Genomic DNA, 25517 nt, shown 5'->3' on the forward strand with positions numbered 1-25517 from the left:
TTAAGGTTGATTGAAATAACCCCAGAACTGCAAGGATTATATACCAATAGGGAGGCTGCAGATGCATCTTTATGCAGAATAAATGCCATTTCTTCCCAAGAACCCTTATCTATCCCTCACACATAGCTGTAAGATTCCTTCGAGCACTGAAGTGCTGCTGCCAGGCGACTGAATACCCAAAGGCCACTTGGCACCAGACAGCCCCTCAGGCAAAATTTGTAACTAACTTTCTTTCTGACACACCTTTAAAAATAGCCAGGTGAAGGTTTTTTGCCTCAGTATTCCTCATTTGGCTGGCAATTGGATAGGACAAGTCTTCAAAGGAGACAAGCTGGTCATTCCCTCCTATAATGCCCTAAGAATAGTCAGCAACTCCCCTGAGAAGTCTAATGAACTGTTTCTTAGATTTTCTTCTCTTCTCCCACCACCTTAATGCATCAGCAAGGCTCTGTATGCTCCAAAACAAACTGGTCACGTGCCTGCTATGGCATTCCCTGGACTCCTGCATTGCTCCCCTGGGACAGACTAGATTTTCCGTGGCAGCTTGCAGCAGATTTAAGAATAGAAAGTTTTGCTGAATGCAATATGGTCATGAATAACACAGGGAGTTTAATAACCTCTGTGTTATTTATTTTACTACTAAATTCAATCCATCGACTTTATTACATCCAAGGGTGTCACCTTGCAAAATATGTCAAGCCTGCTCAATTATTGCCCAATGTACAGTAAAACTGTTCCCCTCGTATTGCATGAGGTTATTCAAAATTACTTTAAAATGCCTGCTACTACAAGAAGTTCAGGGGAGAGCTAACATCCTCTCTTTGCCCTTCTGTCTCCATTTGTCTGGCTGACTATTCGTCCTTTTGCACCTTCAGCAAAATTTCAGCAAGGCTTTTTTCATTCATATCCTGCCTGAGGATTGTTTCTGAATCCTCAAGGCCATTACCAGATGCATTTTTAAAGATATTGTGAGAGGGGAGAAAAAAAGCAGATGATCTTAAAAATATGCTCCATTTGCAAATATGGTTTCAGATGTCAAACTGTTACAACCAAGTTGGCTCTTTCCATATTAGTTTTTAAATATGTCACCTTATCCTCTGAATTTTTGTGTCTTACCCTCCTCCTCTCTGATTTTAATGCACAAGGACTGAGTAGCACTGTAATAGAAGTATGGAATACAAAATACAATTAGTTCAGATGTGCAGAGGAAAGTTAAAATAAATGGAGTTTACTGGCACTGAAATCATAATAACTCTCATAGAAAGCTGCAACAGCATCCGTATGCTTGCATACCAGAACTAGCTATTTTGTTTATGAAAGTGACAGTCAAAGCAGCCTAATTTTCAGAAGTCAGAAACCAAGTGTACCTTTCCATACACACGACTGACAGAAATCATGCTGTTTGTCTTTCAAAGCCTCAGTATGGATGTAGAGATGCTTTCTAGACAGTCATATCTGAGAAATTTGACCCAAACATACATACACATAAATAAGCAAGTCTATATTTAGCATTGGCTTTGGAAATAATTTCCCCCCAACCTGTTGTTCCCCATTTACATCTCATCTTACAGGCCATGACAAAAAATCACCTACAGAGCACGTTGTTTTTCACACAGACTTCTCCTAGGAGACTTCTTAAGGAGTTTAACTGCTTCCATGGTCATTCCATGACCAGGAATTTGGGTGCAGAAGACACAAGAGGGCCATTTCCAGGAACAGGGGGACTACTGCATACATTGGAAGATCCCACGTGCATGCCTCCCCTATCTGGGGGCCAAAGGGTTGAAAGCCTTCTGGATCAGAGCTAGGAACTGATGCTCCAGACAAGTCCCTGCCTTGAAGACTGTGGGAAAGTGGGCAAGCTGCAGGGCTGAGGGCTGAATAGAGGCTGGGTTAGACTCAAGACGTGGTGTTGAGGAGAACTCTCACGCTCAGTCTAGACAGCTGCCAGGCACTAATCTGAGAGATTTTCAGAGTACATAGGCAATAAGTACTGATTTCAGGATGACTAAGCATTTGCATACCCTAAGGTAAATCAGTATCACTCTGCCCACTCTTCATGAAATGTAATAATTCCCCAAGCAAACTCTTTGAGCGTCACCTGTGCATTACTGCAACTACTCTACGAGGTTGAAGAAAACAGTGGCCAAATGAAAACTACACTTAGGGAGGGATAATTCAATCTGTTTTGCCTGCAGTCTGTTCTATCAATTTCAGTCCAAAGGATAAAAATCCTAAAGTACCCCATCAAGTCTCAGTGTGGTTCAAGAAGGCATCAACTTCATTATTAACAAAGTTAGCCAGGGTATAGAGCCAGTTCGCCCAAGTTCAGCTTTATTCTCTCTACAGGGTCCTGAAAGAGGGTGGCAGCTGGCAGCACACTGTAGCCAACTCTCCATCACACAAGATAGAGAAGGAAAATTCCTATCAGGTCATCCGGCCTGTCTCCGAGTTTCTGCAGTATGGCTCCCTACAGCTAACTGAGGGGCTGTGCTCCAATTAGCACGGACCCTTTTGATGCTGGCCAGCCTGCAAAGCCAGATGGCAGCTTCTCCTTGGCATTTTGGGCCTGGGTACCCGGTGCAGACCACAGTTTTTGTAATGGCCTGGTAAATGGCTCCCCAGCTTTCTTCCAAATGCTCCAGTCTCTCCCTGAACTGCAGCATAACTAGATCTGATCATACTTCTAATCTCCACAGGGAAGAGATGCAGATAAATACCTTTGAAAAATACATAATCAACAAGAAAACAATGCATAAAACATTCTATAGGTGTAATATACGAGTAGACACATACACAAACACTTTTCCTACTGCTCAGTGCACAGATATTAATGGGTTCAGGTGATAAATCAATCTGAATGGCTAAAAGCAGCCACAGTAATCATTTATAGCTTCCACTGACTTCGTTTGAAGATACCGGCACTCTCAGAACAAAACTGAAAGCTAAAATAATATTTCACTTATATGAATTTCTGTGTTTCAGATCTAGTGAACTGCACTTGAAGTTATTTTCACTAATAACATAAAATCACAATGTCTGTTATGATATAAATTTTCAGTGCCCTTTGCTATTACAATACGGCAGAAATCAACAAAGTTGTTTGCAAACACTCTGTACAGAATACCACCTTATTATAAAACAGCAGTATATATCAGTTTGACTAACGCAGCCAATAATTGCTAAATATTTGTTTTTGCAGAGAACAATCCACTATTGTGACAGACGTAAAATCCTTGCAATAATACGCTAGGTTGGACAGGCCTCTTTGCACTAGCTCTCTAGCCAACCCACTCCAAATTACACTTTCCAGGGATCTCTAGAGTGCAACTGAGCAGTTCACTGCCTCTCTCCCTCTAATCTTGTTAGAAAGTAACCATGCCACTTGGAGAATGATCTTTGGAATTAACAGACTAGAACCAGGACGAGATGGGATCAAACAATCAGCATTTTCCAGCTCTCAAGGAGAAGAAATAAAATGAAAACAGTTTGCCCTTTAGATCAACTAATCTCTCCTCCACCTTGGTTTCTGGGAAAAAAACCCCACCCTACCCTAATAATCTAATAGCTAGTCCTGTTCTTTCACCACCATCCCCTTCCAACTATAGTCTCAGGTCTCTTACTTTTAAAAGTAGTCGAAACGCCATCAAATTATTCCGTCATGATTAGACATATTCATCATTGCAGAGCTAGAATAATTCTTATTTCAAAGGACAACTGGGATATTGTGCTAGGATAATCAGGTAAACAGATTTAAATTGTTTTCTAAGCAAAGAGCCAAATCCCACAAGCTGTATTAGGAGATTCAGCTGTTCTCACATTTACAGCTCTACTTCAAGTTGCTGCAAGTAAGAATTTAGGCTCAAAACCTTTTTTCTTAGCTTTCACCTTTAGTGAAAATTCCTTGCTGAACTGAACATGCAAGGAGATAATTAAGTCATTTGGCTAGAGCTGTCAAGTTGGACAAAAGCCCACCTTCCTCACCATTCTTGCTCCCACCTCGGGTCAGTTTCAGCAACTTTTATATTTTTTTTAAAGGAATGTTCAGCTTATTTGAAAACGAAATTTATAGGTGTTACTGCTCAGCATTGTCATGGCTTTCATTCCTAAACAACTGAAAATTAGGCTAACCTTTAAATGTTCCTGCCTTGCTTGGCAGACAAAATGAACATGACAAAACATACACTCTTTCTAATTTTAGAAGCATCCAAGTCTGACATATGCCAGATACTGAAATGCCATTTTCCTGAGTCACCAACATGTGGCATCCTGCTTCTCTGGCTTTCACACACCGAGTTTGAGGGATGATGGAATAATCTCCTGGTGGCAGTACTAGTTTGGAACCCTTAGCAACATTTGGCGAACTGTGAACCTTTGCTTACATCAGACCAGATCAATACAGCCATTATCAAGGGACATAAACAGAATAAAAAGCTGTCTCTGTTGTATGCGTTAACTCTGCAGCAAGAGAAGAACACCCGACTCCTGAAGGGCAGACTCACCAACCAAGCACAGGCAATAATGTTTCCATAGACTGCAAGTCATCAGGGAGGATTACGTCTGCTCCTGCTGAGATTTGATTCTACAGTGAGTACCCTTTTTTGGGGAATCATAGAACACCACAAATTCTTTAGCAGAAGACCAATACTGAGATGAAGGCAATTTATTTTCAAAAAATACAGAACAATAGAACAGTTGAACTCAGAACAGGAAAAGATTTTTCTTGACGTACGTCTAAGTAAACAGCCTTCCAATAGCACTCTGCTGATGGGACTTTTTCCACGAGTGACTACATTTTAGTAAGGCATAAGCTGATTCCTAACTTGCGTTTAAACTTTGGATTTAAGATTTAATGAGACAGGACAGGATCCTATTTCAGAAGATGCTTTAGAAAATCCAAACCTAAATGCAAGATACTCTCACAGTTAGAAAACAATCTTTTAGGTGACAGTCCATAAATATAAAAAATTAAAGCAACAACCTTTTTAACACAACAAATGGTAACATTAGCAGCATTACATTTTCTGCCGTGTTAACAACTGAGAAAAAGCAACAAAAACACCAAACCCCCCCATCAAATTCTATACATCAACACACAAAAAGGGGAAACCAGACAAAAATGCCATGACTGAAGGAGCAAAACTGTATTCACTTTACAAATTTTGCCATACAAATTATTTTGCAAGCTACCTTTTAGCAATATTAAGTGCATCACTCACTACTCCTCCCTGCTGCAAACACTCTGCAGTGTGTGGTGTTCTTAGTTTTTGCTGTTTACACTGAGTCAACCCTCTATTTGTCCCAGATGTACATCTATGGGAACCAAGGGTTATCAGTCCTCATATCTTTTCTTTTCTTACCATGTTTTGAAAAACATTGAAATAATTATCAGCCTTGTCTCTGAAGGAGTGACCTCGAAACATGAGCAACCCCAACAGAAATGAAGGGAGCAGCTCACATGTTGGGGCACCCCAGTTTTCTGCATACTCAGGTGGACTTAACACAAAGTATGTTCAGATTCTGCAGCTCAGGCCATCAAAGTGACCCAGCTCAATAATCTTGCACTACACTGCAGTTTCCTTATATGTCAGTTCCCAGAAGGTAGATAGATATATTGAAGAGAAAACAAAATAATTTGGTTTTTTTAAAAAACAAAAAAACCAAACAACCAAAAACCCAACAAAACTACAAAACTTAACAACCTTACCAGCACAGGGATGGGGTTTTGAAGATGTTTGGAGAAAGATTTGATATTCCAGATGCTCTTGTGAGATAAACCCTCTAAGCTCTTTTAGATCAGTCATTCTCTTTAACAGCTAAGCCACCAGAAGTTGGGGAAGCTCAGACTCCTATGCCCATTTAGCAAAACTATGATGGATGATATTTAGTACTTTGTAAGTCAGACTAGATTATCACTGTGATTCCTGTCTGGTTTTAAAAACCTATTGATCCACTGGTGTCAGCACTGCAGAAGACAGCAAGTAGAAGCTTTCAAAATACTTATAAGATGGGGACTATAGCTAACTTTGATGCTGTAAAATTCCAACATCACAATGTATCTTCTGACAAGAAGAAAATTAAACTTCTGCTAATACATTAATTTTAATTGGATTTTTCACATGCAGTAATCAGATTCTGAAAAGATGACTGAACACATCCATATAGGAAACAATAGTCTATCATGTTAATGCTGACTTGAAAGAGTTAAGCTACTAACATAGTTTTCTTGTCCGAGGAACCTTTCCAGCAGTTTTGAATATAGTGGTCCTCTGGGTTTGGAATAATTTCTAAGCATATACTAGTGAAGGTAGTCAGCATAAAAGCTTTAACAAGAATAGGAATTAAGTCTTGTTCCAGTACAGCTTGAGCAACATTATGAATAGGTCACATACATCATGAAAACCAGCCATGAAATATAAGAACTTGCAGCAATCCAGAGACTGATTAATGATTCAAATAAGCAATGTCTTTGCATAATAGCACTTAGGGAACATTATAGACACAGACCCCATTCAACAGCTTAAACTGGGCTCTAGATCAAGAAAACATATGCAAAACTGCAGGGTTGCTGCCTGCAAAATCCAGCTAGTAATGCTACTGGCATTAAGCTATTTTTGGTGCCTATGAGTCTAAAAGTGCAGGTTTTGAGGTTTAAGAAAAATAACAACTCTGGAAGCAGCTCTGCTTCATTATAATTCTCATAGGATGAGTTTTCAAAAAGGCAAAAATCCTGACAGCTTGAAATCATAAAGGATATCTTTTATACTTTTCAAAAGAGCAATAGTATTATTCATTCAGCTCTAGTCATCCATTCTGTAACTAAAGCCTATCTGCCTAAAATATCCCCACTGGATCCATTAGTTACTACACCTTTCTTTAAGCTGTTAGGCAGCTGCTGTGTTCTTCTCACAGGATTCCTGTTCTCGAGCGCAGGCTCTGGATCACACAGTAACAAAATGCAAATAAGCAGTGGAGAATCCTGTCTACAGGATTATTTGGCATTACTATTTTAGCAGGAGATATGCCAGGAAATCAAGGGATGTAGCCTATACCTTTATGTGTTATCACACAAAAGACAACATAATGGCCTCCACTGATGATAATTCTCTTTTATCTAGGGAAATCATAAAGTTCATATAGGCTTTCCTCTTCCCATTCAAAATAAGAGTTTTACTTTTTTTTTTTTTTTTTTTTTTGCAATTTAGTGATACTGTATGACACTGCACACTACCTCCATGAAAGTTCAGGTAGCCTCAAGCACCACAACTGCAGGAATGCAGAAGTACACAGGATAATCAGAAGGGAAGATCAGAGCTTTGGTTTAGGTAGAACAACTACTATTGTTTGTCCACAAATCTGATAGTGCAAATCCAGCCATCACACAGCCATCCCCTTCCACTTTATTCTGGGAATAGTACAAAAGACTGTCAGAGGGCAGTAGCAGCAGCTGTGTTCTTTGCTGCTGCACAGGAACTCATATATAAAAGCAGCCATACAGAGATCCCTGGATGTTGGGAGCACAGGATGTTTAAGAAAACAATGCAAGCAAAAGCACAAATATAAACAATGTTTCCCCCAAGTAATAGCATCCCTACTTTTGTCAGCTTCTAGATCTCCCAATTCTGGGGACAGTATTAATAGCCTTTGACAGATTACTTCTTGTTTCTCTGTTTTTGATAACTTTCATATATTTTACTTTTTTTTTTTTTTTAAGGAATTTATTCCTCCTCAGATATCTCTCTTCCAGGCTGAAGGGCTATACAAAATTTTTTCATACTCAAATAATTTAGATCTTCTTGTCTTCTTTCTTCTCTCCCCTTCTCCAGAAATTCCTTATTCACTTATTTCTGAAATAAGGTTGTCAGTGTTGTACGCTTTTCCCAAGATACAGGTAAACATATGAAGTCCCATAGTGATGAATCTAACACTGCCTTTGCCTTCTTGAGCACAGCTGGTCATTAATAAGGTATTTTGAAAGCTATCTCACAAGCTTCTTTCTGAAGTGGTATTGTATTACTAACTGGCACTAGACTTCTCATTTTCTGATTCTTGATTTGACATCCTTCTTCATCACAAAGACACACAAGTGTCTTTGCATTTGTTGACACAGGACTTCATCTGCCATTTAATCACTTAGTACTATAAGATCTTTTGGTGGTGCAACTTTGACTGCACCAAATAATTGTATACCATCAGAAAAATCCATTAATTCTTTCTACTGAATAACCTACGAGTATTTTAAATAAACCCAAGGAATCTGCACATGTAACTTTCACCCAATGTGAAAACTCACTTTTAACTTCATTTGTCTTTAATCCTAGGGAAGGATGCCCATGTCATCCAGTGACAACTTGGATTCTTCATTTGTTTAAAATCATTTAGTTAGCAACTTTTCAAAGCTTTTCAGAAATTCAAAGTATGCAACAGGTAGTAGATTGCCTTTATCTTCATGTTTGTCAATTCCTCCAAAAAGGCTAACAGTTGTATAAGGCACAAATTCCTCTTCCAAAATGATACCTACCATTAAACCACTGTTATTCGTGTTATCTGACTTGTCCCTTATAAAGAGCGGCTCTAATTTGGGAATTCCCTCTAGGCTCCTCACAGCGAACACCAAAGCAAATAATTCATTTAGCTTTTCTGCAAAGACCTTATTTTCCTTGAGCACTTCTTTTACATCTTGATCATCTATCAACCTTATAAACCTTCAGGCAGGCTTCTTGCCTCTGATGTGTTTGAAAAAAGTTTTTATTATTAGTTTTTATGCCTTTAGCAAGTTATTCTTCAAAATTGTTTTTGTCCTCTATTATTATGGTTTTGCATTTAACTTACCAGAGTGCACTGGGGTTTTTTCCTTAGTTCATTTGGGCAAGACTTCAAAGGGTGTCCTTTAATGCTAATGGACTTCTTCATTCTAATAATCCCCTTTGCTAACTTCTCATGCAACCTTTATAAAGTTGTGGAGTTTTTCAACTAGGGGTAATACGCTTACTCTCTCTAACGGTAAAGCTGCAAAAATGCTTTCCTATAATGGTGGTTTTATATAGCTGCCATGTCACCTGAAACTGTTATTTTGTTCTGTTTTGCCCTTTTAGCTACGCCTTTAGTTTTCTTTTCCATTTTATGTTTGCCTCCTTTCAGAAGTGCCAGTCTAAGGATATTTTGGCTTTTGTATTCCACCAGGAATGATGAATTTGAGCAGGTTTATATTTGCTATTACAGAATGATTCTTTGACAGGTACATCTTCAATCAAGACTTAATCCTTGCTCGGGGATAAATAAAAATATCTACTCTTTTGGTCTCTTTCATTTCCTGTTTCAAGACGACGTCATCTTTAAAGTGTATAAATGCAGTTTCTACATTACATGTAAGCATGACACTTAATCAGTCCCCGTCATTACATTCTTTGAGCCCCCACTGCTTCTTTGGTAATTCTGAGCATGACATCATAAAGATACTTACTGTTATCATCCCATTTTGGCATGAAATTTTAACGCATAAAGATTGTGAGCTTGTTCAGTACTTGTTGATACAATTCTGCCCCCCTGCCTTTTTTATTTTTTTCTTTTTCCTTTTTTGCTTCTGAGCTTTCTTTTAACTACAATGTCACTCCTCCACTGGCTTGGTTTCCTTTGCTATTCACAAGTAATTTTACACTGCTATTCCAGTGCTCACTGATTGAGATGCTATTATGTCAATATCCTCATTTAAAACCAGCATTTCACTTTACCCATCTTCATTGCATACATTGGGCTAATTGTCCACTGGCTGGGTAAGCTATTACAGCTATCTTGCACCAGTAGAATAGCATGAACAGACATAGTTAGGTCAAACACTTGGCCAGCTGTCTGTAAATCATTTTTGAATACTAAGAGCTCTTTTGTATTAAATAAAAAAGCTCTGGCAGTGACTTTGCCCCTGTGTCTTAAAAGGCAAATGCAATCCCAGGCGGAAAATTGAGCTACATGAACAAAGGGCATGTTCCCAATGCTGTCTGAAGTAGGAAAAATAAAATGGATCAGCTCATTCCAGGCATTTCCACTTGTATCCTGTGAGAAGCCCCATCTCTAAGAAGCTCTGGCAAGAGCCAGCTGGAATTGACTGCTGCGCACAGGAGCTCATTCTCCTCAGTGCTCATCAGTTCAAATGCAGCCATTGACTGAAGCAGACTTGCCAGTGACCTTGGTTCTGACCCAGTTTATAGAAGCACTTGGGGGAGGAGCAGAAGCAAAGGGGGAATTTTTCATAAGTGGGTAAAAGTATATCTCAAACTTTGTGTCTCCCTGAAAAAGAGATGGGGAGGAGAAACATGAAAACAGTATTAATGAGGAGGAGCTTAAACATGTCTTCCCACCCAGACTCAAGCAAACTCTCAACACAGCACTAAATGTCAGCCACTCCCCGATTAATGCTACCTAAAATAAAATTTAAAAAAAGCCTCTCTTTCCAATGCAGATACTACGATAAAATCACAGCTGTAAGAATCACAGAAAGTAGAAGCAGAAAGAAGAAGCAAGAGAGTGAGAAAAGAATCCATACTGAACCTCTCTTGTACACTCAGACCAAGAAAAAAATGTGTGTATTCTATAAAGGGAATATTTTCCTCCATTGACAAGGGGTAAATTCTTTGAAGAGATGGCTCTGATTCATCAGCAGGGTGCTGGCAGATGCCCCTAGAAAAATAGAGAACATGGCTGTACATCTTCAAAAAACTATTTTAGGAGACACTATTTCCTCAGAGGGATATTTGAGTTGTGTTCAGCCCCCTAGGCATGTCCCAGGAAAATACAACCATGTTTTGATGGTAGAGAGGGTACTAAAGCTTTGATAGATAATATTTTGATCCAAGGTAAAAGCGAGCAGTTTGACTAAAGGCCCTAAAGAGCTGTGGAAAGACAGAGCTGCTGAGCTAAAACTAAGAAAGCAACAACGCAAGTTCCATGTAATAGCAATAAAACACCTGGAAGAAAAGATAAGGTGTACAGTAGATCACTGCAAAGTGGAGGTCATAACTAACATGTCTGCCCCAAACAAAAAACAGCAGTACAAAGATTTCTCAGAATGGCAAACTACGGGGAAAAGAAACAAACGTGAGTGTGATTTAGATGTTTAGAGCAGCAACCTGCAAATGCTACTGCACACAGATACCCGGAGTCACAGGACACAAATATTAATAAAGTGTCTGAGAAACTGAAAGAGCTAACTAAAGGGGTACTTATCTAGAGATATGATAGTGAGCCACACACTAATTTCTCTACAGTGCTTCAAACAGGTGCCTGAGTGTAATGGACAACAGCTTAGATTAGAAGCATCAGGTACAAACAAAAACTGACCATCACTGTGTTGAAAAACAAGATTTTGGCTGTAGTCTGTGGGATTAAAATGCTTCATTCTTCTTTAGGAGATTAATTTTAGCTGAAACTGTCCTATTCTAGATACAAACATTACCAAATGAGGATAGCAAAAATACCCAACCAACTAAAGAAACCACAACCTGTATCAACAGATTACTACTACAAGTGGTATGATTAGCATGTTGAGTACAAACAGAGAGAAATTTGGTAGCTGTAGACACATTCTGTGGACAGTCTAGAGTATTTAACAAAAGTATAGCAAAGCATCATCCAGATCTAGATTATGAACATATCAGTGTGATCAAAACAAAACCAAACCAACCAAGAAGCCTGTCTAATTTAGCTGAAATGTGGCTTACAATTCCCAAATTATAAATTTGCCTTTGCAAAAAATAAGGCTATTAGCAGAGGGTGGCCTGAACAACACACCCCTTCCATGACTGTCACTTTAAGAAGTTTACAGTTCCAGGTAGGACTGCATCTAAGAGAGTCAATAATTCCCAAGATGTTATCAAAGGAATTATGTATTCACTTTTATATGTGTGTATATATAGATAGATATATAGATATATGAATATATACATGTAGGCAGTTTACATGCTGAAAACAAATCAAAGAGAAGGGACAAAGATCATAGATTGATTGGAGATTAGAAGGAAATCTGTAGAGGTTATTGAGTGCATTTGACTGCCTCAAAAGGGAATTAACTCTGTCTAAACCCTTCCCAACAAATACCTGTTGTAAAACCTTCCAATGGTAAAGATTCAGCACCTCCTGCAAATAATCTATTCTAGTGCCAAACCAGCTCTGCTGTTAGCAAGTTTTTCATAATATTGTGTGTGTTCAAAGGGCTGTGGGAAGGAAGCTGTTAAGATCAGAAGCTGCTTTATCTAGCAGAAACATAGAACATATTAGTAGATCAAGAAAAGGAGGTTTACTTGAGAACAAACTGGAATTAGATTTGTTAAAACTGAGCGAAAGAAACTGGGGAATTCTTAACTGTTACTCCCTCTCTCACAAGATCGCTTATTAGAAAATACCACTGCTAACAAACTGATCATGCACATTACATTTATTTCTGTCAGCAGATACCCAATGCATTCATATTTGACAACAAAAAGAGTTAATGGGGATACCTGTAAATAGTCTATATGAAGTATAATGTGAGCTCAAACATTAGTAACTCTTACTATGCTAGTTCCAACACTAAGGTAGGAGATAGAGTAAAAATCCTAAGTGCCTACTAAGCAAAAGCTGCAGAATCAGACACCGATGAGTATGTTGCATTGTTAAATTGCACCCTAGCACCAGTGAAAGATTGCCCTTACTATTGTTTTGTTCAACACAGAACCTAAATAAGAACTATATTTGCCATACTAAAAAGTTACACTTCAGTCAACAGGGACTGGACTTGCAAGACAGGAGCTGTGCAGGGCATTTCTGAAATATCAACAAACTGGCACAAACAAAAACACTGCTACAGAAAGCAGCCACAGGGTTAGCATAGTTGAACACATACTGCATAAGAAGAGGTAGTATCTCTTCTAATTTCAGAAGAAGAGAAATAAGAGTCAGCATGCTGGCCATTTTGCCTGAGAACTCAGAATAACATGTACTATATTTGGTTGAGAATTATTGGCAAAAAATTATGCATGATGATAGCTGTTTTCACGTCTGAGTGAAAACCATCAGGTACAAATGACAGCCCAGGATATCTAAGGGACTATCTGAACATCACTTCCTAGTAGGTTGTTAAAATTCAGTATTTGTGTTAACAAAGATTATTTAGTACTATTGTGTTGTTTAGCTGGGGAAGGAAGTCTAAGAGCTCTGCTAACAGAAGAAGGGAGTGAGGTAGCATGTTATGCTACAGATCTCATTACCCTATGTTAATCTGCTATGACTCCACATACCAGATGATACAGACCTCAGCTGACTTGTTTGGCTCCGAGTGATTTTTGAGCAATACCAAACCCCAACCTACAGCCTTTCCAAACATTTATTAACATCCAAACTGGCTTCAGCTGGAATAAGGATCAGCTTATAATTTTCCCGTGAAATATATTCCATTTTGATGCTCCAACTTATAACAGCAGCAGGGGAGATAATGAGGGAAAAGAAGAACTTTTGATCAGAAAACAATTGTTTCCAGTCATTCAAATGTTAGATTGAATAATACTACGTGTGGGCTTATACTGTAAGAAGCCAAAGTGTACAATTTTGTTGTGAAACCCTTGCAAAATCTGTTATTATAGTTTATTTGTCAACTACCCAGTAGCACATTGATGATAATACTAATAGCATCATCTCACAACTTGAGTGGAAGTAGAGCCTCTAAGACTGACAAAATATGCAGGCCTGACAAAAATAAAATTTATGTCATGCTCCAGCAAAATAAATGCATCTTGGAGACCAACTGCGTTTTTCTTAATGTTGAGTTGTCTGGTGAAGAATGTAACACTGCCAAAGGCAGAGAGGATGGGAGGTCACTAAAGCAATGCTGCCATTATGGATAGTTGCAAGCTGTAAAATATCAGTTACAGGTTTCTAAGTCATCATCACATGACCTAGTTTTCCATGGAACCAAAATGCTTCCCTCAAAATATGGCACTGCCTTTGTAACCAGGAATACTAGAAAAACAAAGATACTGATTTCCATCACTGCCAAAGCTCAGGCTAATGAAGAAAGTTGGAGGTTGGATGTGCAGCCCATGGAGCACTCCCACAATGCCACACATTGAACATGGCTCCTGCACAGTCAAAACTACTACTATACTTGATAGTACACTCTAGATGCTGCTACTGAAGGCTTAGAAAAGAATTGGCTTGAACAACAGCTTCGGCAGTAGACAGCCTAAACAGTGTCTGAAGACAACATTGGTCAGTCAGAGCAGCATGCAGGAGAGCAGTGACTAAGAGCGTTTGTCAAGCATTAACACCTGAATTATGTCTTTGAAAGAGATGTAGAGTGGCCTGGAGTGGTAAGAACACGTGTAATCTCCTGACAGGGATGAACAAAGCTCAGTACCAGAATGGAAGAAATAGAAGGTGAAAAGAAAGTCTGTGAGCACAGGGAAGGGCTGAGCCTGTACTGGTTGGCAATGATGATGGGAAAACCTAGAGAAACCACTTAGCTGAGTAAAACAGTCAGCTCTAATGAGTTACGTATTTTCAGGGAGACAATGTTTCCCTTCAGCTGGCTACACTAACCTACTTCACACACCCCTCAACATTCAACTCCCCCTGCTTTCTAGTACCTGGGTTTATCAGCAGAGAAAGCAACAAGCTGGAACTCAGAGGTCAAATCAGGACTTCTCCCTAGGCCAGGCTACCTCTACCATCTTTCTGCAGTAGTGAAGGTGCATGATGTACTGAGGGGAGCCAACCCTAGTGAAGGATATCCTTCTGCCTCTAAAGAAGGGTCTAGAGACAGGTGATAACACAGAACCAGAACAATGTATGTTCAAGATGTTTGGAAGAAAGTAGATAGATTCTCTTTATGGAAAGGAATGTAGTTACCTGCTGAAGAATCCAGAGTTACATTGACTTATTGGATGAATGTGAATTCATCTGTAGTCTTACTACTTGCACACCGAAGCCTACCTGGATCAAAAACAAGGCCTCCTCAGAGACAGAAAAATTGGAAACATATGCTTCTGTTTAAGTCTAAGCCTGCACATAGGATCTTAAAAAATCTGAAAAACATAAAAGGTATCACTCAGCCTTAAATATCTCCCCCCTCATGCCTCCAGTATTATGTTTACTCATCCTTTCTTATTATTAATTCTGTTGTCAGCAGATACCCACAAAGCCCACAGGCAGTGTCTCTTTCCCTCCCTCACACCAGTCCACAGCAATAGCAGATTGTCACCCTCTATCAGTTAATTCATCAGCTCTTGTGGCAGATGTCTGTGTCGTGGATCTAAAGGTTCCAGCCCAGCAGATGACTCAAATTTCAGCACACTGGGGCTTCATTTCAGCTGTATGTTTTGCTTTGAATCAAGGAAAACTTTCATGCAGAATATTATTAAAAGTATGCAAAGGCTGCAACATCAAGCACTCCAAAGTCAGGGATGGAAACAGAAAAGTTGCCTATGTAGAAATAATTTAAAACTTTGGTATATGTGTGCATGACAAAGGAGATAATAATTAATGAGCATGCCCCAAGTGAGTGTTTTTTTGTTTTCTTTTCTTTTTGTTCAGGTCTCCAGCTCATTCAGGGCACAATGTGAAGAATGCCTAACACAGGAATCATTTGCATGTAGGACTACAGCTTCAGTGACAACAGGAGGTGGAAAACAGGCAGAACAGAAGAAGGATGGATGCAAGGAGATGAAGTACAGTGCTCCAATGAGAGTGCCTGGGAGCACTGCATCCCATCTTTGCATTTTCATTGAAGGAGGGCAAATAATTTGAAAAAGATTCTTCCCAAGTGGTCAGTTGCTGCCTATTCCTTGTCTTCTAGGTTCTAAGAGCTCCAAACGATAGAAATATTCTATCCCAATCTTCCTTGGAGAAGGAAGGGGTAGAAATGAGACACTGAATATATCAAGCTTTGGTAAATGACATGAAACACATCTGATCACAGGCATCTTAAACCATCTGTCTCAAATGAGCAGGTACTTCTGATCATAACTTTGACTGCCTGTTTCCTATCCATACAAGGATAACTTATTTGTCTCTCACAGGGGTCTCCCCCCTCCTCCCTGCCCCCAAATTAATTAACATTTCTGAAATGCTCCCAGGGTATAGCAATGAGGAAAATAAAAAATAAAAAATAAAACAAAAACAAAACAAAAAAAAAACCACAAGGAGATTAACGGTTCTAGCCTCAGAGAAAGATCTGAATAGCACACAGTAAATACAGGACAGGTCTGCACAATGAACGGTGAAGCTAAAAGAAAACACTGAATAGCTGCTTATTATGTGAAAGTTTTCCATTTGGAGAACTTAATGAGGCAGGGGTCTAGCTGAGAGAATAACACGAACCCCCATGATTAAAGACCGTATCACAATGTACATACTCAAGGGGACTGAGCTGACGCTGAACATGCTACCTAAGTTCACTCATTAAGTCTGTTTTAAAGAGTGCATTTCTTGTCAGGAAAGGTGCTGGATGGCCACATGAAACCTGTCCAACAACCAAGCAGTTATGCTGCGCTCTGTCTCTCAGGCTTCATGTTACCCCAGAGGTAAGGACTGTTTGATCTCTGTAGACCATCCATGTCCTGAGCTTGCCAGTGCTGAGCACTTACTCCCAGTCAAACATTAAAGCACCTGCTTAACCATAAGCACACAAGGAACACGGATGAATCAAATCAGATTGTTCACATATTTAAATCTAGCTGCACATATACGCTTTATTAGATTCCTTACCTAGGCTACAGACATTGGTTCTCCAAACAGCTCTCTCTGTGAGGAGTGTTGTCATGCCCAAGCAGAACTTCCCAGCCCCACAGTTCAACTGTTGGAATGGTTCATATGAACATCCTTTGACGTACTTTAGACAAAAGTCAGCTGAGTTGGTTTAAAAAACACATTCATGTTCTGAGCTAATTCCGTGAACATGCTCCAGCATAGATAGGGGAACCATTTACACACATCATCTGGTGGAGAGGTAGGGAGGCAGTGATGTCTGGCATATGGAGGGAAAGGTACTTCAGAACAGAAACATCTTCAGCCAACAGCAGCTGATCTAAAAGAGCAAGTCTTTCACTTCAGTCTGATCTGCAAGACTGACACCACTAGAAACAGCTGAGAATATCCCCTCACTTCACACAGGCCAACACAATGAAAGTGACTTACCATCAAGAGTGATTGTTTCAAAAATCAGTGACATGGAAATCAAAAGCTTCCTATCGTTCTCCTATTTCTTGATCCATCTACTCCCTTCTAAAGATGATATAGTTGTAACAGAATTTGAAACGCTTTAAAAATAAAGCGAGCGCACTTTGTAAAACCCAGAACAGAGAACCACAGGTGCTTTGGTTTCTTTCTATACAGTAACTACAGTAAACACTTAGCTTTGGACCACTCAGTGCTGGAATCACTGTAGCTATGACATTGTCTGTACGCCTCAAACCACTTCACTTATTACTGCGTCAGTCATCTCCCCCCCGCTCCAGAATGAACGTTTTTCAAAGGATACAGCTTATCTTCCATACTGCAGCAGCAGAAGAAAAATCATCCTATACAGCAATATTTAAAATGTGGTTTTATGCTCTTATGGCAGCTAATTTTCCTTAAATGATTTAAGGGAATGAATACATCTAAAAGGCCTGCACTGAGCCATTCTGCAATGGCAACATGAAGCTGAACTACCTCTGCTTTAAACAATCCAATCTCTTGTGGACAGCTTCTCACAGCAGATCTTGTCTAGAATGGGGGGGATGAAGGTTGTTTTTTATTACGTTCTTTTGCAGGGAACTTTATTTTGCATTTTATTTCATTTCACATTCCCCAGTGTGGGGAGACTTCAAGTGAGGAGAAGGTGGCAGGACAGATGTGTTCATAATCCCTGATCTGTCACAGTTTGACAAGAGCAACTGGTTCACCTATGCATGCAGCCAACCATCTATCATGTATTACTCATCTAAAAGTTACACTCTACACCTGGAGAGTAGTTAAAATCTTTAGCAGCCTGAAGTGATTCAAAGCAAGTTTTTATTCTGGCACTCTGTCAGGAGGAGAGGGGTGGTTGTTTTTAGCTCAAGAACTTAACAAAAACAGTCACTGCTAAAGCAGGACAGCACACATACAGTCCCATACCATCTCTCTGAGGCACCTCGGATGTTTTCCTCTTTTGTCCCAGCACTTTGGATATGGCCTGTTCACACAAATATTACTGGGATCAGGGGGACTAGGGATCTGGTATTGCCTGAAAAAAAACAATAATCCCATATACTGCATTGTACTGCTGAGGGTCTCTAAAACTGGCAGAAAGGCGGTATTGGCTAGGGGATGATAAAACCAGACAAGAAGGCTTTTTTGTTGAGCAGCTAATTCAATGAGAAAGGGGACTCTGAAGAGTCACCTGAACTTTGCTGGTGGTTTAATTTAAAAAAAAAAAAAAAAAAAAAAAAAGCCTAAATAGCATTTAAAAAATAATAATAATTAAATAACCTTGAAAATTAAATGTTACACTTGTGTTTGAAAGGCTCCTTTTTCTTTCCTTTGGAAGGAAATGAACTGGAACTGGTTTGTCTCAGTTTGATCGCTGGGGAGGGCAGGGGGGGTAGACACAGAGATAGAGGAAAAAACGATTTCCATTTCAGACCAACATTTCAAACATTTCTTTTGATTTTTCACTTTAGACACCACAGAAAATAAATTCATTCTTTGCACATAGGGCAGCTGGAAACTACCAGAGTTTTCAAAGCTTCCCAGGAATGGGACAAAGCTGAAAAGAATTTTTTACCCCTAATATTAGCTTTATATTACTGACAGTGACTTTTAATATGCCAGGATTTGTTGCTTTACTAGCCAGAAGCATTTCCCTACACCCAACCTTCTTATTATGTTTAGGAACCTCTATCCTTGGAAAAAACCCTTTCTTCTCAAAGCAGCCTGCACACTTTCCATCATCTAGAAGGCAAATTGTCTTGCTGTTTGGGGTAGGAAACAGAGGAAAGACCAGGGCTGGTTGTAAAGCTTCTTTCTGTACTTTTCATCATCATCAGTCTAATATAATAGGGCTGAGGAGCCTTGGTCACAGGCACACAGTGCTAGGTGCTGCACCAACAGGACAGAAAGAGAAATTTTTGTGCCAAACAATTAGCAGTCTAAGAAAATATTTTCCAAGCAACTGGATTCCACTTCATACATAAGGACCTCATCTGTTAACCTATCTTCCTTGTATCCAAACCCCCTTTTGTACAGGTATTACTACTAGCTGGAAGATAAAAAGTCCAATTAAGATGTATTGGGAGAAGCAGGAGTTAAATTAAAGGAGCTCTTATCCTATGCACGATGTAGCCACAGGTAAGAACCTCTTTCTTTATTAGCAAGGCAAACCAGGCTCTTTTTCACACTCAGAAAGATTAAAAAAAAAAATCAGAAGCAAACTGAAATTTTAGGGAATTAAAGAGCCAAATGCCATCTCTGTAATGGGAAGTAAAAAGAAAGAACAAATACTAGAAATTCCATAGAGAAGAAATAATCATCTATAAAATGCTTCTTTTTTCTTTTTTTTTTGGCTGTGATTTTTTCCTACCCATCTCCATCTTTTTTCAGCAGTTTTTCTTAGGTGCCACGTTCAATAATCCTTCTGCACTTTGATGTCAAACATTCAATAGCTGTCTGCCTCCCTCCCACTCCTCCATATTCTCTGCAATACATCTCCTCTGATTAGCTAAGATTTCGCCTTCAAGAACACCTCTGCTTCTCTGAGTGAGCATAAGTGTGTGCATGTGTGTTCATGTAATATTTGCAAATATTATCCTTCTCCTGCTCTATATGCTACATAGCAACCCCTGCCGGAGATCTGGATTCAGTAATTCAATGCCATTTAGTAATTCAGTTGGGGGGGTGTGTCTGCTGTTTTGAACCTAGATCAGAACATCATGAAAACAGCTCGACTGAATTTAGGCCCTGCTTTCAGAATTATTCCATATTTAATCTGGACTAAACTTCATTTCACTTGCTTTCTCCACTCTGATGCTTCCTGTGACAGAAGATGCAAATATTCCCTGATCTCATGTGGCGGGGGTGGTGATTGCTTACTTGTCTCTTATTTTGGTTTACCACTGGATTAAGCTACATCATAGTTACTGGCATCTTGCACAAACCCAGAGTGGGAGAGAGTTGGTACCTCAGCAAGTAGCTGTTCTGGCATCACTTTTCCTCACTCACCGGATTGTTGTACATCTCAATGATGAGCTGTTTCACTCCATGCAGTGTGGGATGAGCCCAAGGAGATGGATTTGCCCAGTGCCGGTTTAAATCAAACCCCATCAGAGAGCACCTGCACACACACAAAAAACAAAAACACACAAAGGACATATATGAGCTGCAGCCACTTCTGGCTTCAGCTGCAGCGTTAGGTCTGATGTATTTGAACAAGTTATTCTCATGGAAAAAACAAGGCAAGTGCTTCCCTGAGGATGAGGAAAGCCTGCAGCAATGGCCTTTTTTAGAAATAATGTGAGCAGCAGAGCATCAACTGAAACATCTTGGGTCATTCAGCCTTCTTCCTCCTCACAACAGATACACTCACTGTATCCTTTGCCTTTTGCCAGCTTGGCACGCTGGCACTGGAAGAGCCTGCTTGGCCTTCAAGGGTCCCTTCTCTTCGACGTTTTAGCTGGGGGTCTATAGCTATGAGGATGATTCATAAACCACAGCAACAGCCCTTTACTTTGCCCTCAGTTAGGCCTTGGCTCAGCAAAGCAGTTAAAAGCATTGAAATCAATGTCTGTTAAGTATGTGCTTAAGGGATTTAAAGCCTGAATGTAATTGTTCCACTAACCCAGCGCCTAAGTCTCTTCCCCTCCTGCAATTGCCTACACAAGTTAGCCAACCAAGACACCAAGTTAAAACTCTTATTTGCCATCACAGCTTGTGGGCATTGAAGCATGTATGCCACCTTGGCTTCTCCTTCCTGCCCTGACTCATATCTCTCTCAGTACATTATCTTGAGTTTGACTCTGCTGCTCCCAGTCCCATGGAATAATATCCCATTCTTTGTGAAGTCCCATTGAAACTCAATGGGCTGTTAGAGTGAACACTGAAGAAATTAAAAAGCTGTAAGTGCCACAAACAGGAGAGGGAAATCGCGTCCTTTGTTTACTGCAGAGGTCACTTAGGCAATCTGTGGCCACTGATACAAGCAGGGAGAGCAGTCTTTTCTGTTATCTCAAGCTGAGCTTGGGATCAGTGGACTTTGGGTAGGTCTTGCTCAGGAATTCTATGGAAGACCACACAAATAATAAAAACCCAGGCAGAGGTGTAACTTTCTCTATATTTAAAGCAAACAAACAAAAAAATCAACCTCGCTGTTAAGCCTTAAAGCTTCTTGAGAAGAGAAGAGCTTTCATTGATCCCTGCTCTATTACAAGAATGTCTGTTCAGCCTTAATCTTTTAAACACACCTATGCAAACAATAGAGATTTACTCCAGTAGCGTTATCCTTCAACAAAAATTCTAAGAATCTGATGACCTAAAAACATAAGTTTAATTGGCAAAAAGAAAGGAAAACACCTCACTTCTCTAACAGCTGAAACAAGTAACTGCTTACATCAAACCCAAATAAAAACTAAGACAGAGGTGAAATGCTAAGAAAAGGGAGAGGATGAAAACAGAGGATTAAATTAATTTCCAAAAATGATGAATGAGTATTTTCCTAGGAATAAAAAACCCCAAAGTGAATGGGACATTCCTTTGCAAAAATTCTTATGGGAAGCTATGCAGGCAGGACCTGCTGTGCTCCTTGGCCTTAGACTACCCAACTATCAGGTTGTCTGGGAGTTCAAACACCCAACTGACAGCTCTGCAACTCCATCACTGCTTGACTTGGTGTACAGACAAGCCAGATGTCTCCCTGTGGTGGAGAAAGCCACTTCCTTGTCTTGGTGGTCACTTTTCTGCTTGTCTAGAGGACAGGTGTATTTTTTCTCTGGACATTCCAACAGCTATAATTCCAGACAACTCTGAAAGTTGTCTCCATCCCACCATAAAGCATAACATACTATATAAGATACACATAAACTCTTTCCACTCAGATCTACTAAAACCTATCTTCTTTTAAACACACAGACATTAATATAAAATCAGAAGCTGTTCCAGAGACATAGGTGGAATTACACTGGGATAAAACTAGTATAAAAGCAGAATCACAAGAATGAGGTTTTCATTTAACAAAAGCAGAAACTGTGGTGATGTGGTGATCATCATGAGCCTTACTACATTTTGGCACAGTTCCCAAGAAAACAGCATGCTCACTCTACAGGATCACTTTCTTAAGAGATCAGAACCTGCAATCATATTCCCCTATATGGCTAAAGTGTCCCATTTACATTTTGTTTTAAGAACACTTAAAACTAATAACACTACATGGAATAAATATATTCTGATTCCATTATATTTATCTCCAAAGCATGCTGAAGTGGCCAAGCTACAGAGGACCAAAAGCAAATTTTAAATTCAAGCATGATTGTCAATATTAAATTTGGGGTTTGGGACTTTTTAGATAACTTTTAAGCCACCCCTATGGGGAACATAAGTAAGCAATATCTAATTTCTGCAAGATACTAAGGCATTGCAATTTGCAATATTTGAATTTGCCATGAACGTCTGGTTAGTGATGAATCTTACAGTTCATTTCAAGCAACAAGAACAGTTGAAAATAGTTGTCCTTACTTGAGGAGACTTGATAAACAGAAAGAAGCAATGCTTGACAAACAAGGGATTCATTTGGGAAGCTCCTGTGAGCTCTATTTAATAGGAACCCAAATTAATTTCCAAATATCATTTAGCTAGTCTTTGATGTGGTATATCACATCTTTATCAATGTAACAACAATTAATTAAATTTCTGGTGTAGGCATTACTACTTCTTTGCAGTCTGGGAACAGTGTAAAATTTTCTATCCCCCTCTATTTTTAAGTCTTCTTTTCCTTTCCTTTTTGCCTAAAGACAAATTTGTATCTACCACATTCTCTTTTTATTCATCTGTTGCAAACTTGTGGTCTCTCTAAGGAAACATCAAGTTGTGTTCCTTGGTACTTCAGATTTGATTATTGACTCTATTACATGTAGAACTGTCTCCCAAAGCTCACATATATCAGGACATGACCAAAACATACGGTAAGAATCTCCCACGTGCCTATTACAGAACCTGCATACATTATATTCTCTCGCTCCCAGCTGATGTGATCTCCCTTGCGACTAATACCTCCAATGCAAGAACTTGAACAGAATAATTTAAAAATTGCATCTTGCACTGCTTTTTAATTCCCCCTACCAGTCTTAAACCATCTCACTTCTAGTATACGTTGCTTGCTGCTTCCATTGCTTAACTGTTTACCTGCTGCTTCAAGCACTGGGTAGGCAAAGTAAAAATATAGGTATACTCTGGAAACAGCAACTCTACAATGGGAAACACCTGTGTTCCAGTATAATACAGGATCTTTCAATAGTTGAGACCAGCTCTCTTACTCAGACTGCAAGTGTTGTCATTGGCTTCAGTATAGTTCCTCATGTGACTGTAAGTGTTCCCTAGATTTAGAAAGGGCTTCCAAACCTGTCCTGTACAGATTAGGTCTATTTTGTGCAGTAAACAAACTAATGTGCTCAGTACAAAATTAACAAGGGAAAATCCCCATGAATTATATAAAAGTACTGTTTAAGGATGATCTTTGAAAGGGATTATGGAGGAGAGCAAAACAGCAGACATTACAGACTCCAGGAGGTGCAAAGGAAGACAAAAGCAGCTTCAAGATTAGTGAGGGTTGAAGCAGGTGAACATTTCCAGAGTAAGGACGCTGGGGTATACGCCATTCCATGAGGTTTAAAGGCCGTGCCCATGAACGCTCTTATTAATGTGGCAGGTAATATTGGCACAGAGCCAGCTAAGGGTGATGTGCTGGCACAGACTTGTACAGTTCAGAAAAAAGTGTAATCAGAAGTAGGTGAGCTTTCTATAACAAGCAAAGTAGCAAACTTACTATTACATGATTATGGTCTTCATTCATACTGTGAAAACCTGACATGTGTCACAGTCATTGCTGACACAAAAAAGGGCATGTATGTAATTTAAAATATTTAAGCTGTTAACAATTGTTTGAATTTTGGATTATGTTTGTTAGGGTTCGTTAGATATACAGATGACATACTATGTTTTTGCTTTGTGATAGAATGTACATTTAAATCAGGTTCTGTGATTATACTTGAGGAATTAGAATTTGCGCTTCACAAATGTTCTCCAGCCTTTTTCTAAAATTTCTGTTTTCTATAAGTAGATAAATTTATTACAGTGTTTATAAATTTACATAAACACAGTGCAAATTCAGTCAAAGCAAATGAGTTTCAAATTTGAAATGGAAACTGAAACATTTTGCAGTATTCATCCCTCCCTACTTGGGAAGCAGCCAGATCTCAAGAGGTTACCAGCTCAACTCAGTAAAACCAAAGATGTTCAAGACCAGCATTCAGCTTGCCGGGCAATTATCTGGACAGAACTTCTTTGGCTCTGGGGGCTTAACTCATCACTGGTTTTAAGTATGCAGCTGCTTTAATGAAAACATCCTTGTCCTTTTCTAGAACTGAGTAAGGTTTAGTACCAAGGCCTATGCTGGTTTATTTTTAGGGCTGCTTCCTATTCTTTCAGGCTGTGCCTCTCCTTTCTGGAATCCCCAAGTTACAGAAACCTCCAGGAGCTCTGCCTTCCTTTCACTGCAGTTCTCCCTCCCCTGTTCATTTTTCCTGCTATGTGAGTATAAGTCTCTCACTAACAGACCCATTTCCACAAGGTGAGATATGGAGAATAATGGAGGAAAGGAGTTAAAGAAATCCTTTTTCATGGCATGTGGTTTATTACAAAGAGAACTCTACACTCTTCCCTTCAGCTTTGTAAGGTTGCGTTGGTTCATTGGATCAGTACCAGGTGAATCTCCAGATAATGCCGCGCACAAAGCCAGGCAGTTCAAATCCACAAATGGCACTACCAACAGGGTTAGGATTTGAAATTGAAAACGTAGTGGGGGGAGGGGGTGCACTCACTTTTTTTTTTCCTCAAGGCTTATTGCAATAAGAGTGGAGACAGAGGGTAATTGGTCTCTATTGTTGCACTTCTTCGAAGCAAGAGTTATAGCAAGAAACTACTGTGAGACTGCAGCCTGCAATATCATGCAGAAAGAGCAGGTGTGCAGTATGAGAGAGTGAATACAAGGGGAACACATGGAAGACTCGCTTCTTTTAATAAATATATCATTTTAAATCTGATATATTCATGACATTTTACAAATCAACTCTACACCTGCCATCGAAGTCAGAGTCTTCATTAGTGTGCATTTCACCATTTGGGTGCTTGGGGCTTGCGATTTATGCATTTGCCTATTATTCATTAAAGAGGATTCATTCAAGCCCTCATGTTCTAAGGCAATTAGGTAGCAAGACATCCTAAGACTCCAGCTACAGAGAATCCCCCCTCCCATCTCTCTCTCCCCC

General features: G+C 39.5%; 1 protein-coding gene across 1 annotated transcript in view; it reads right to left on the reverse strand.

Moving 5' to 3' along the window:
• Positions 1-25517, reverse strand: part of LOC121095490 (BEN domain-containing protein 5) — a 964914-nt gene that overhangs the window by 142311 nt on the left and 797086 nt on the right. The window contains exon 9 of the mRNA XM_040610380.1: positions 20206-20317. Coding sequence (XP_040466314.1) covers positions 20206-20317 — 112 coding nt within the window. The remainder of the gene's footprint in view (positions 1-20205; positions 20318-25517) is intronic.

Source organism: Falco naumanni, chromosome 11 (genome assembly GCF_017639655.2).
Source record: "Falco naumanni isolate bFalNau1 chromosome 11, bFalNau1.pat, whole genome shotgun sequence".
Classification (NCBI taxonomy): Eukaryota; Metazoa; Chordata; class Aves; order Falconiformes; family Falconidae; genus Falco; species Falco naumanni.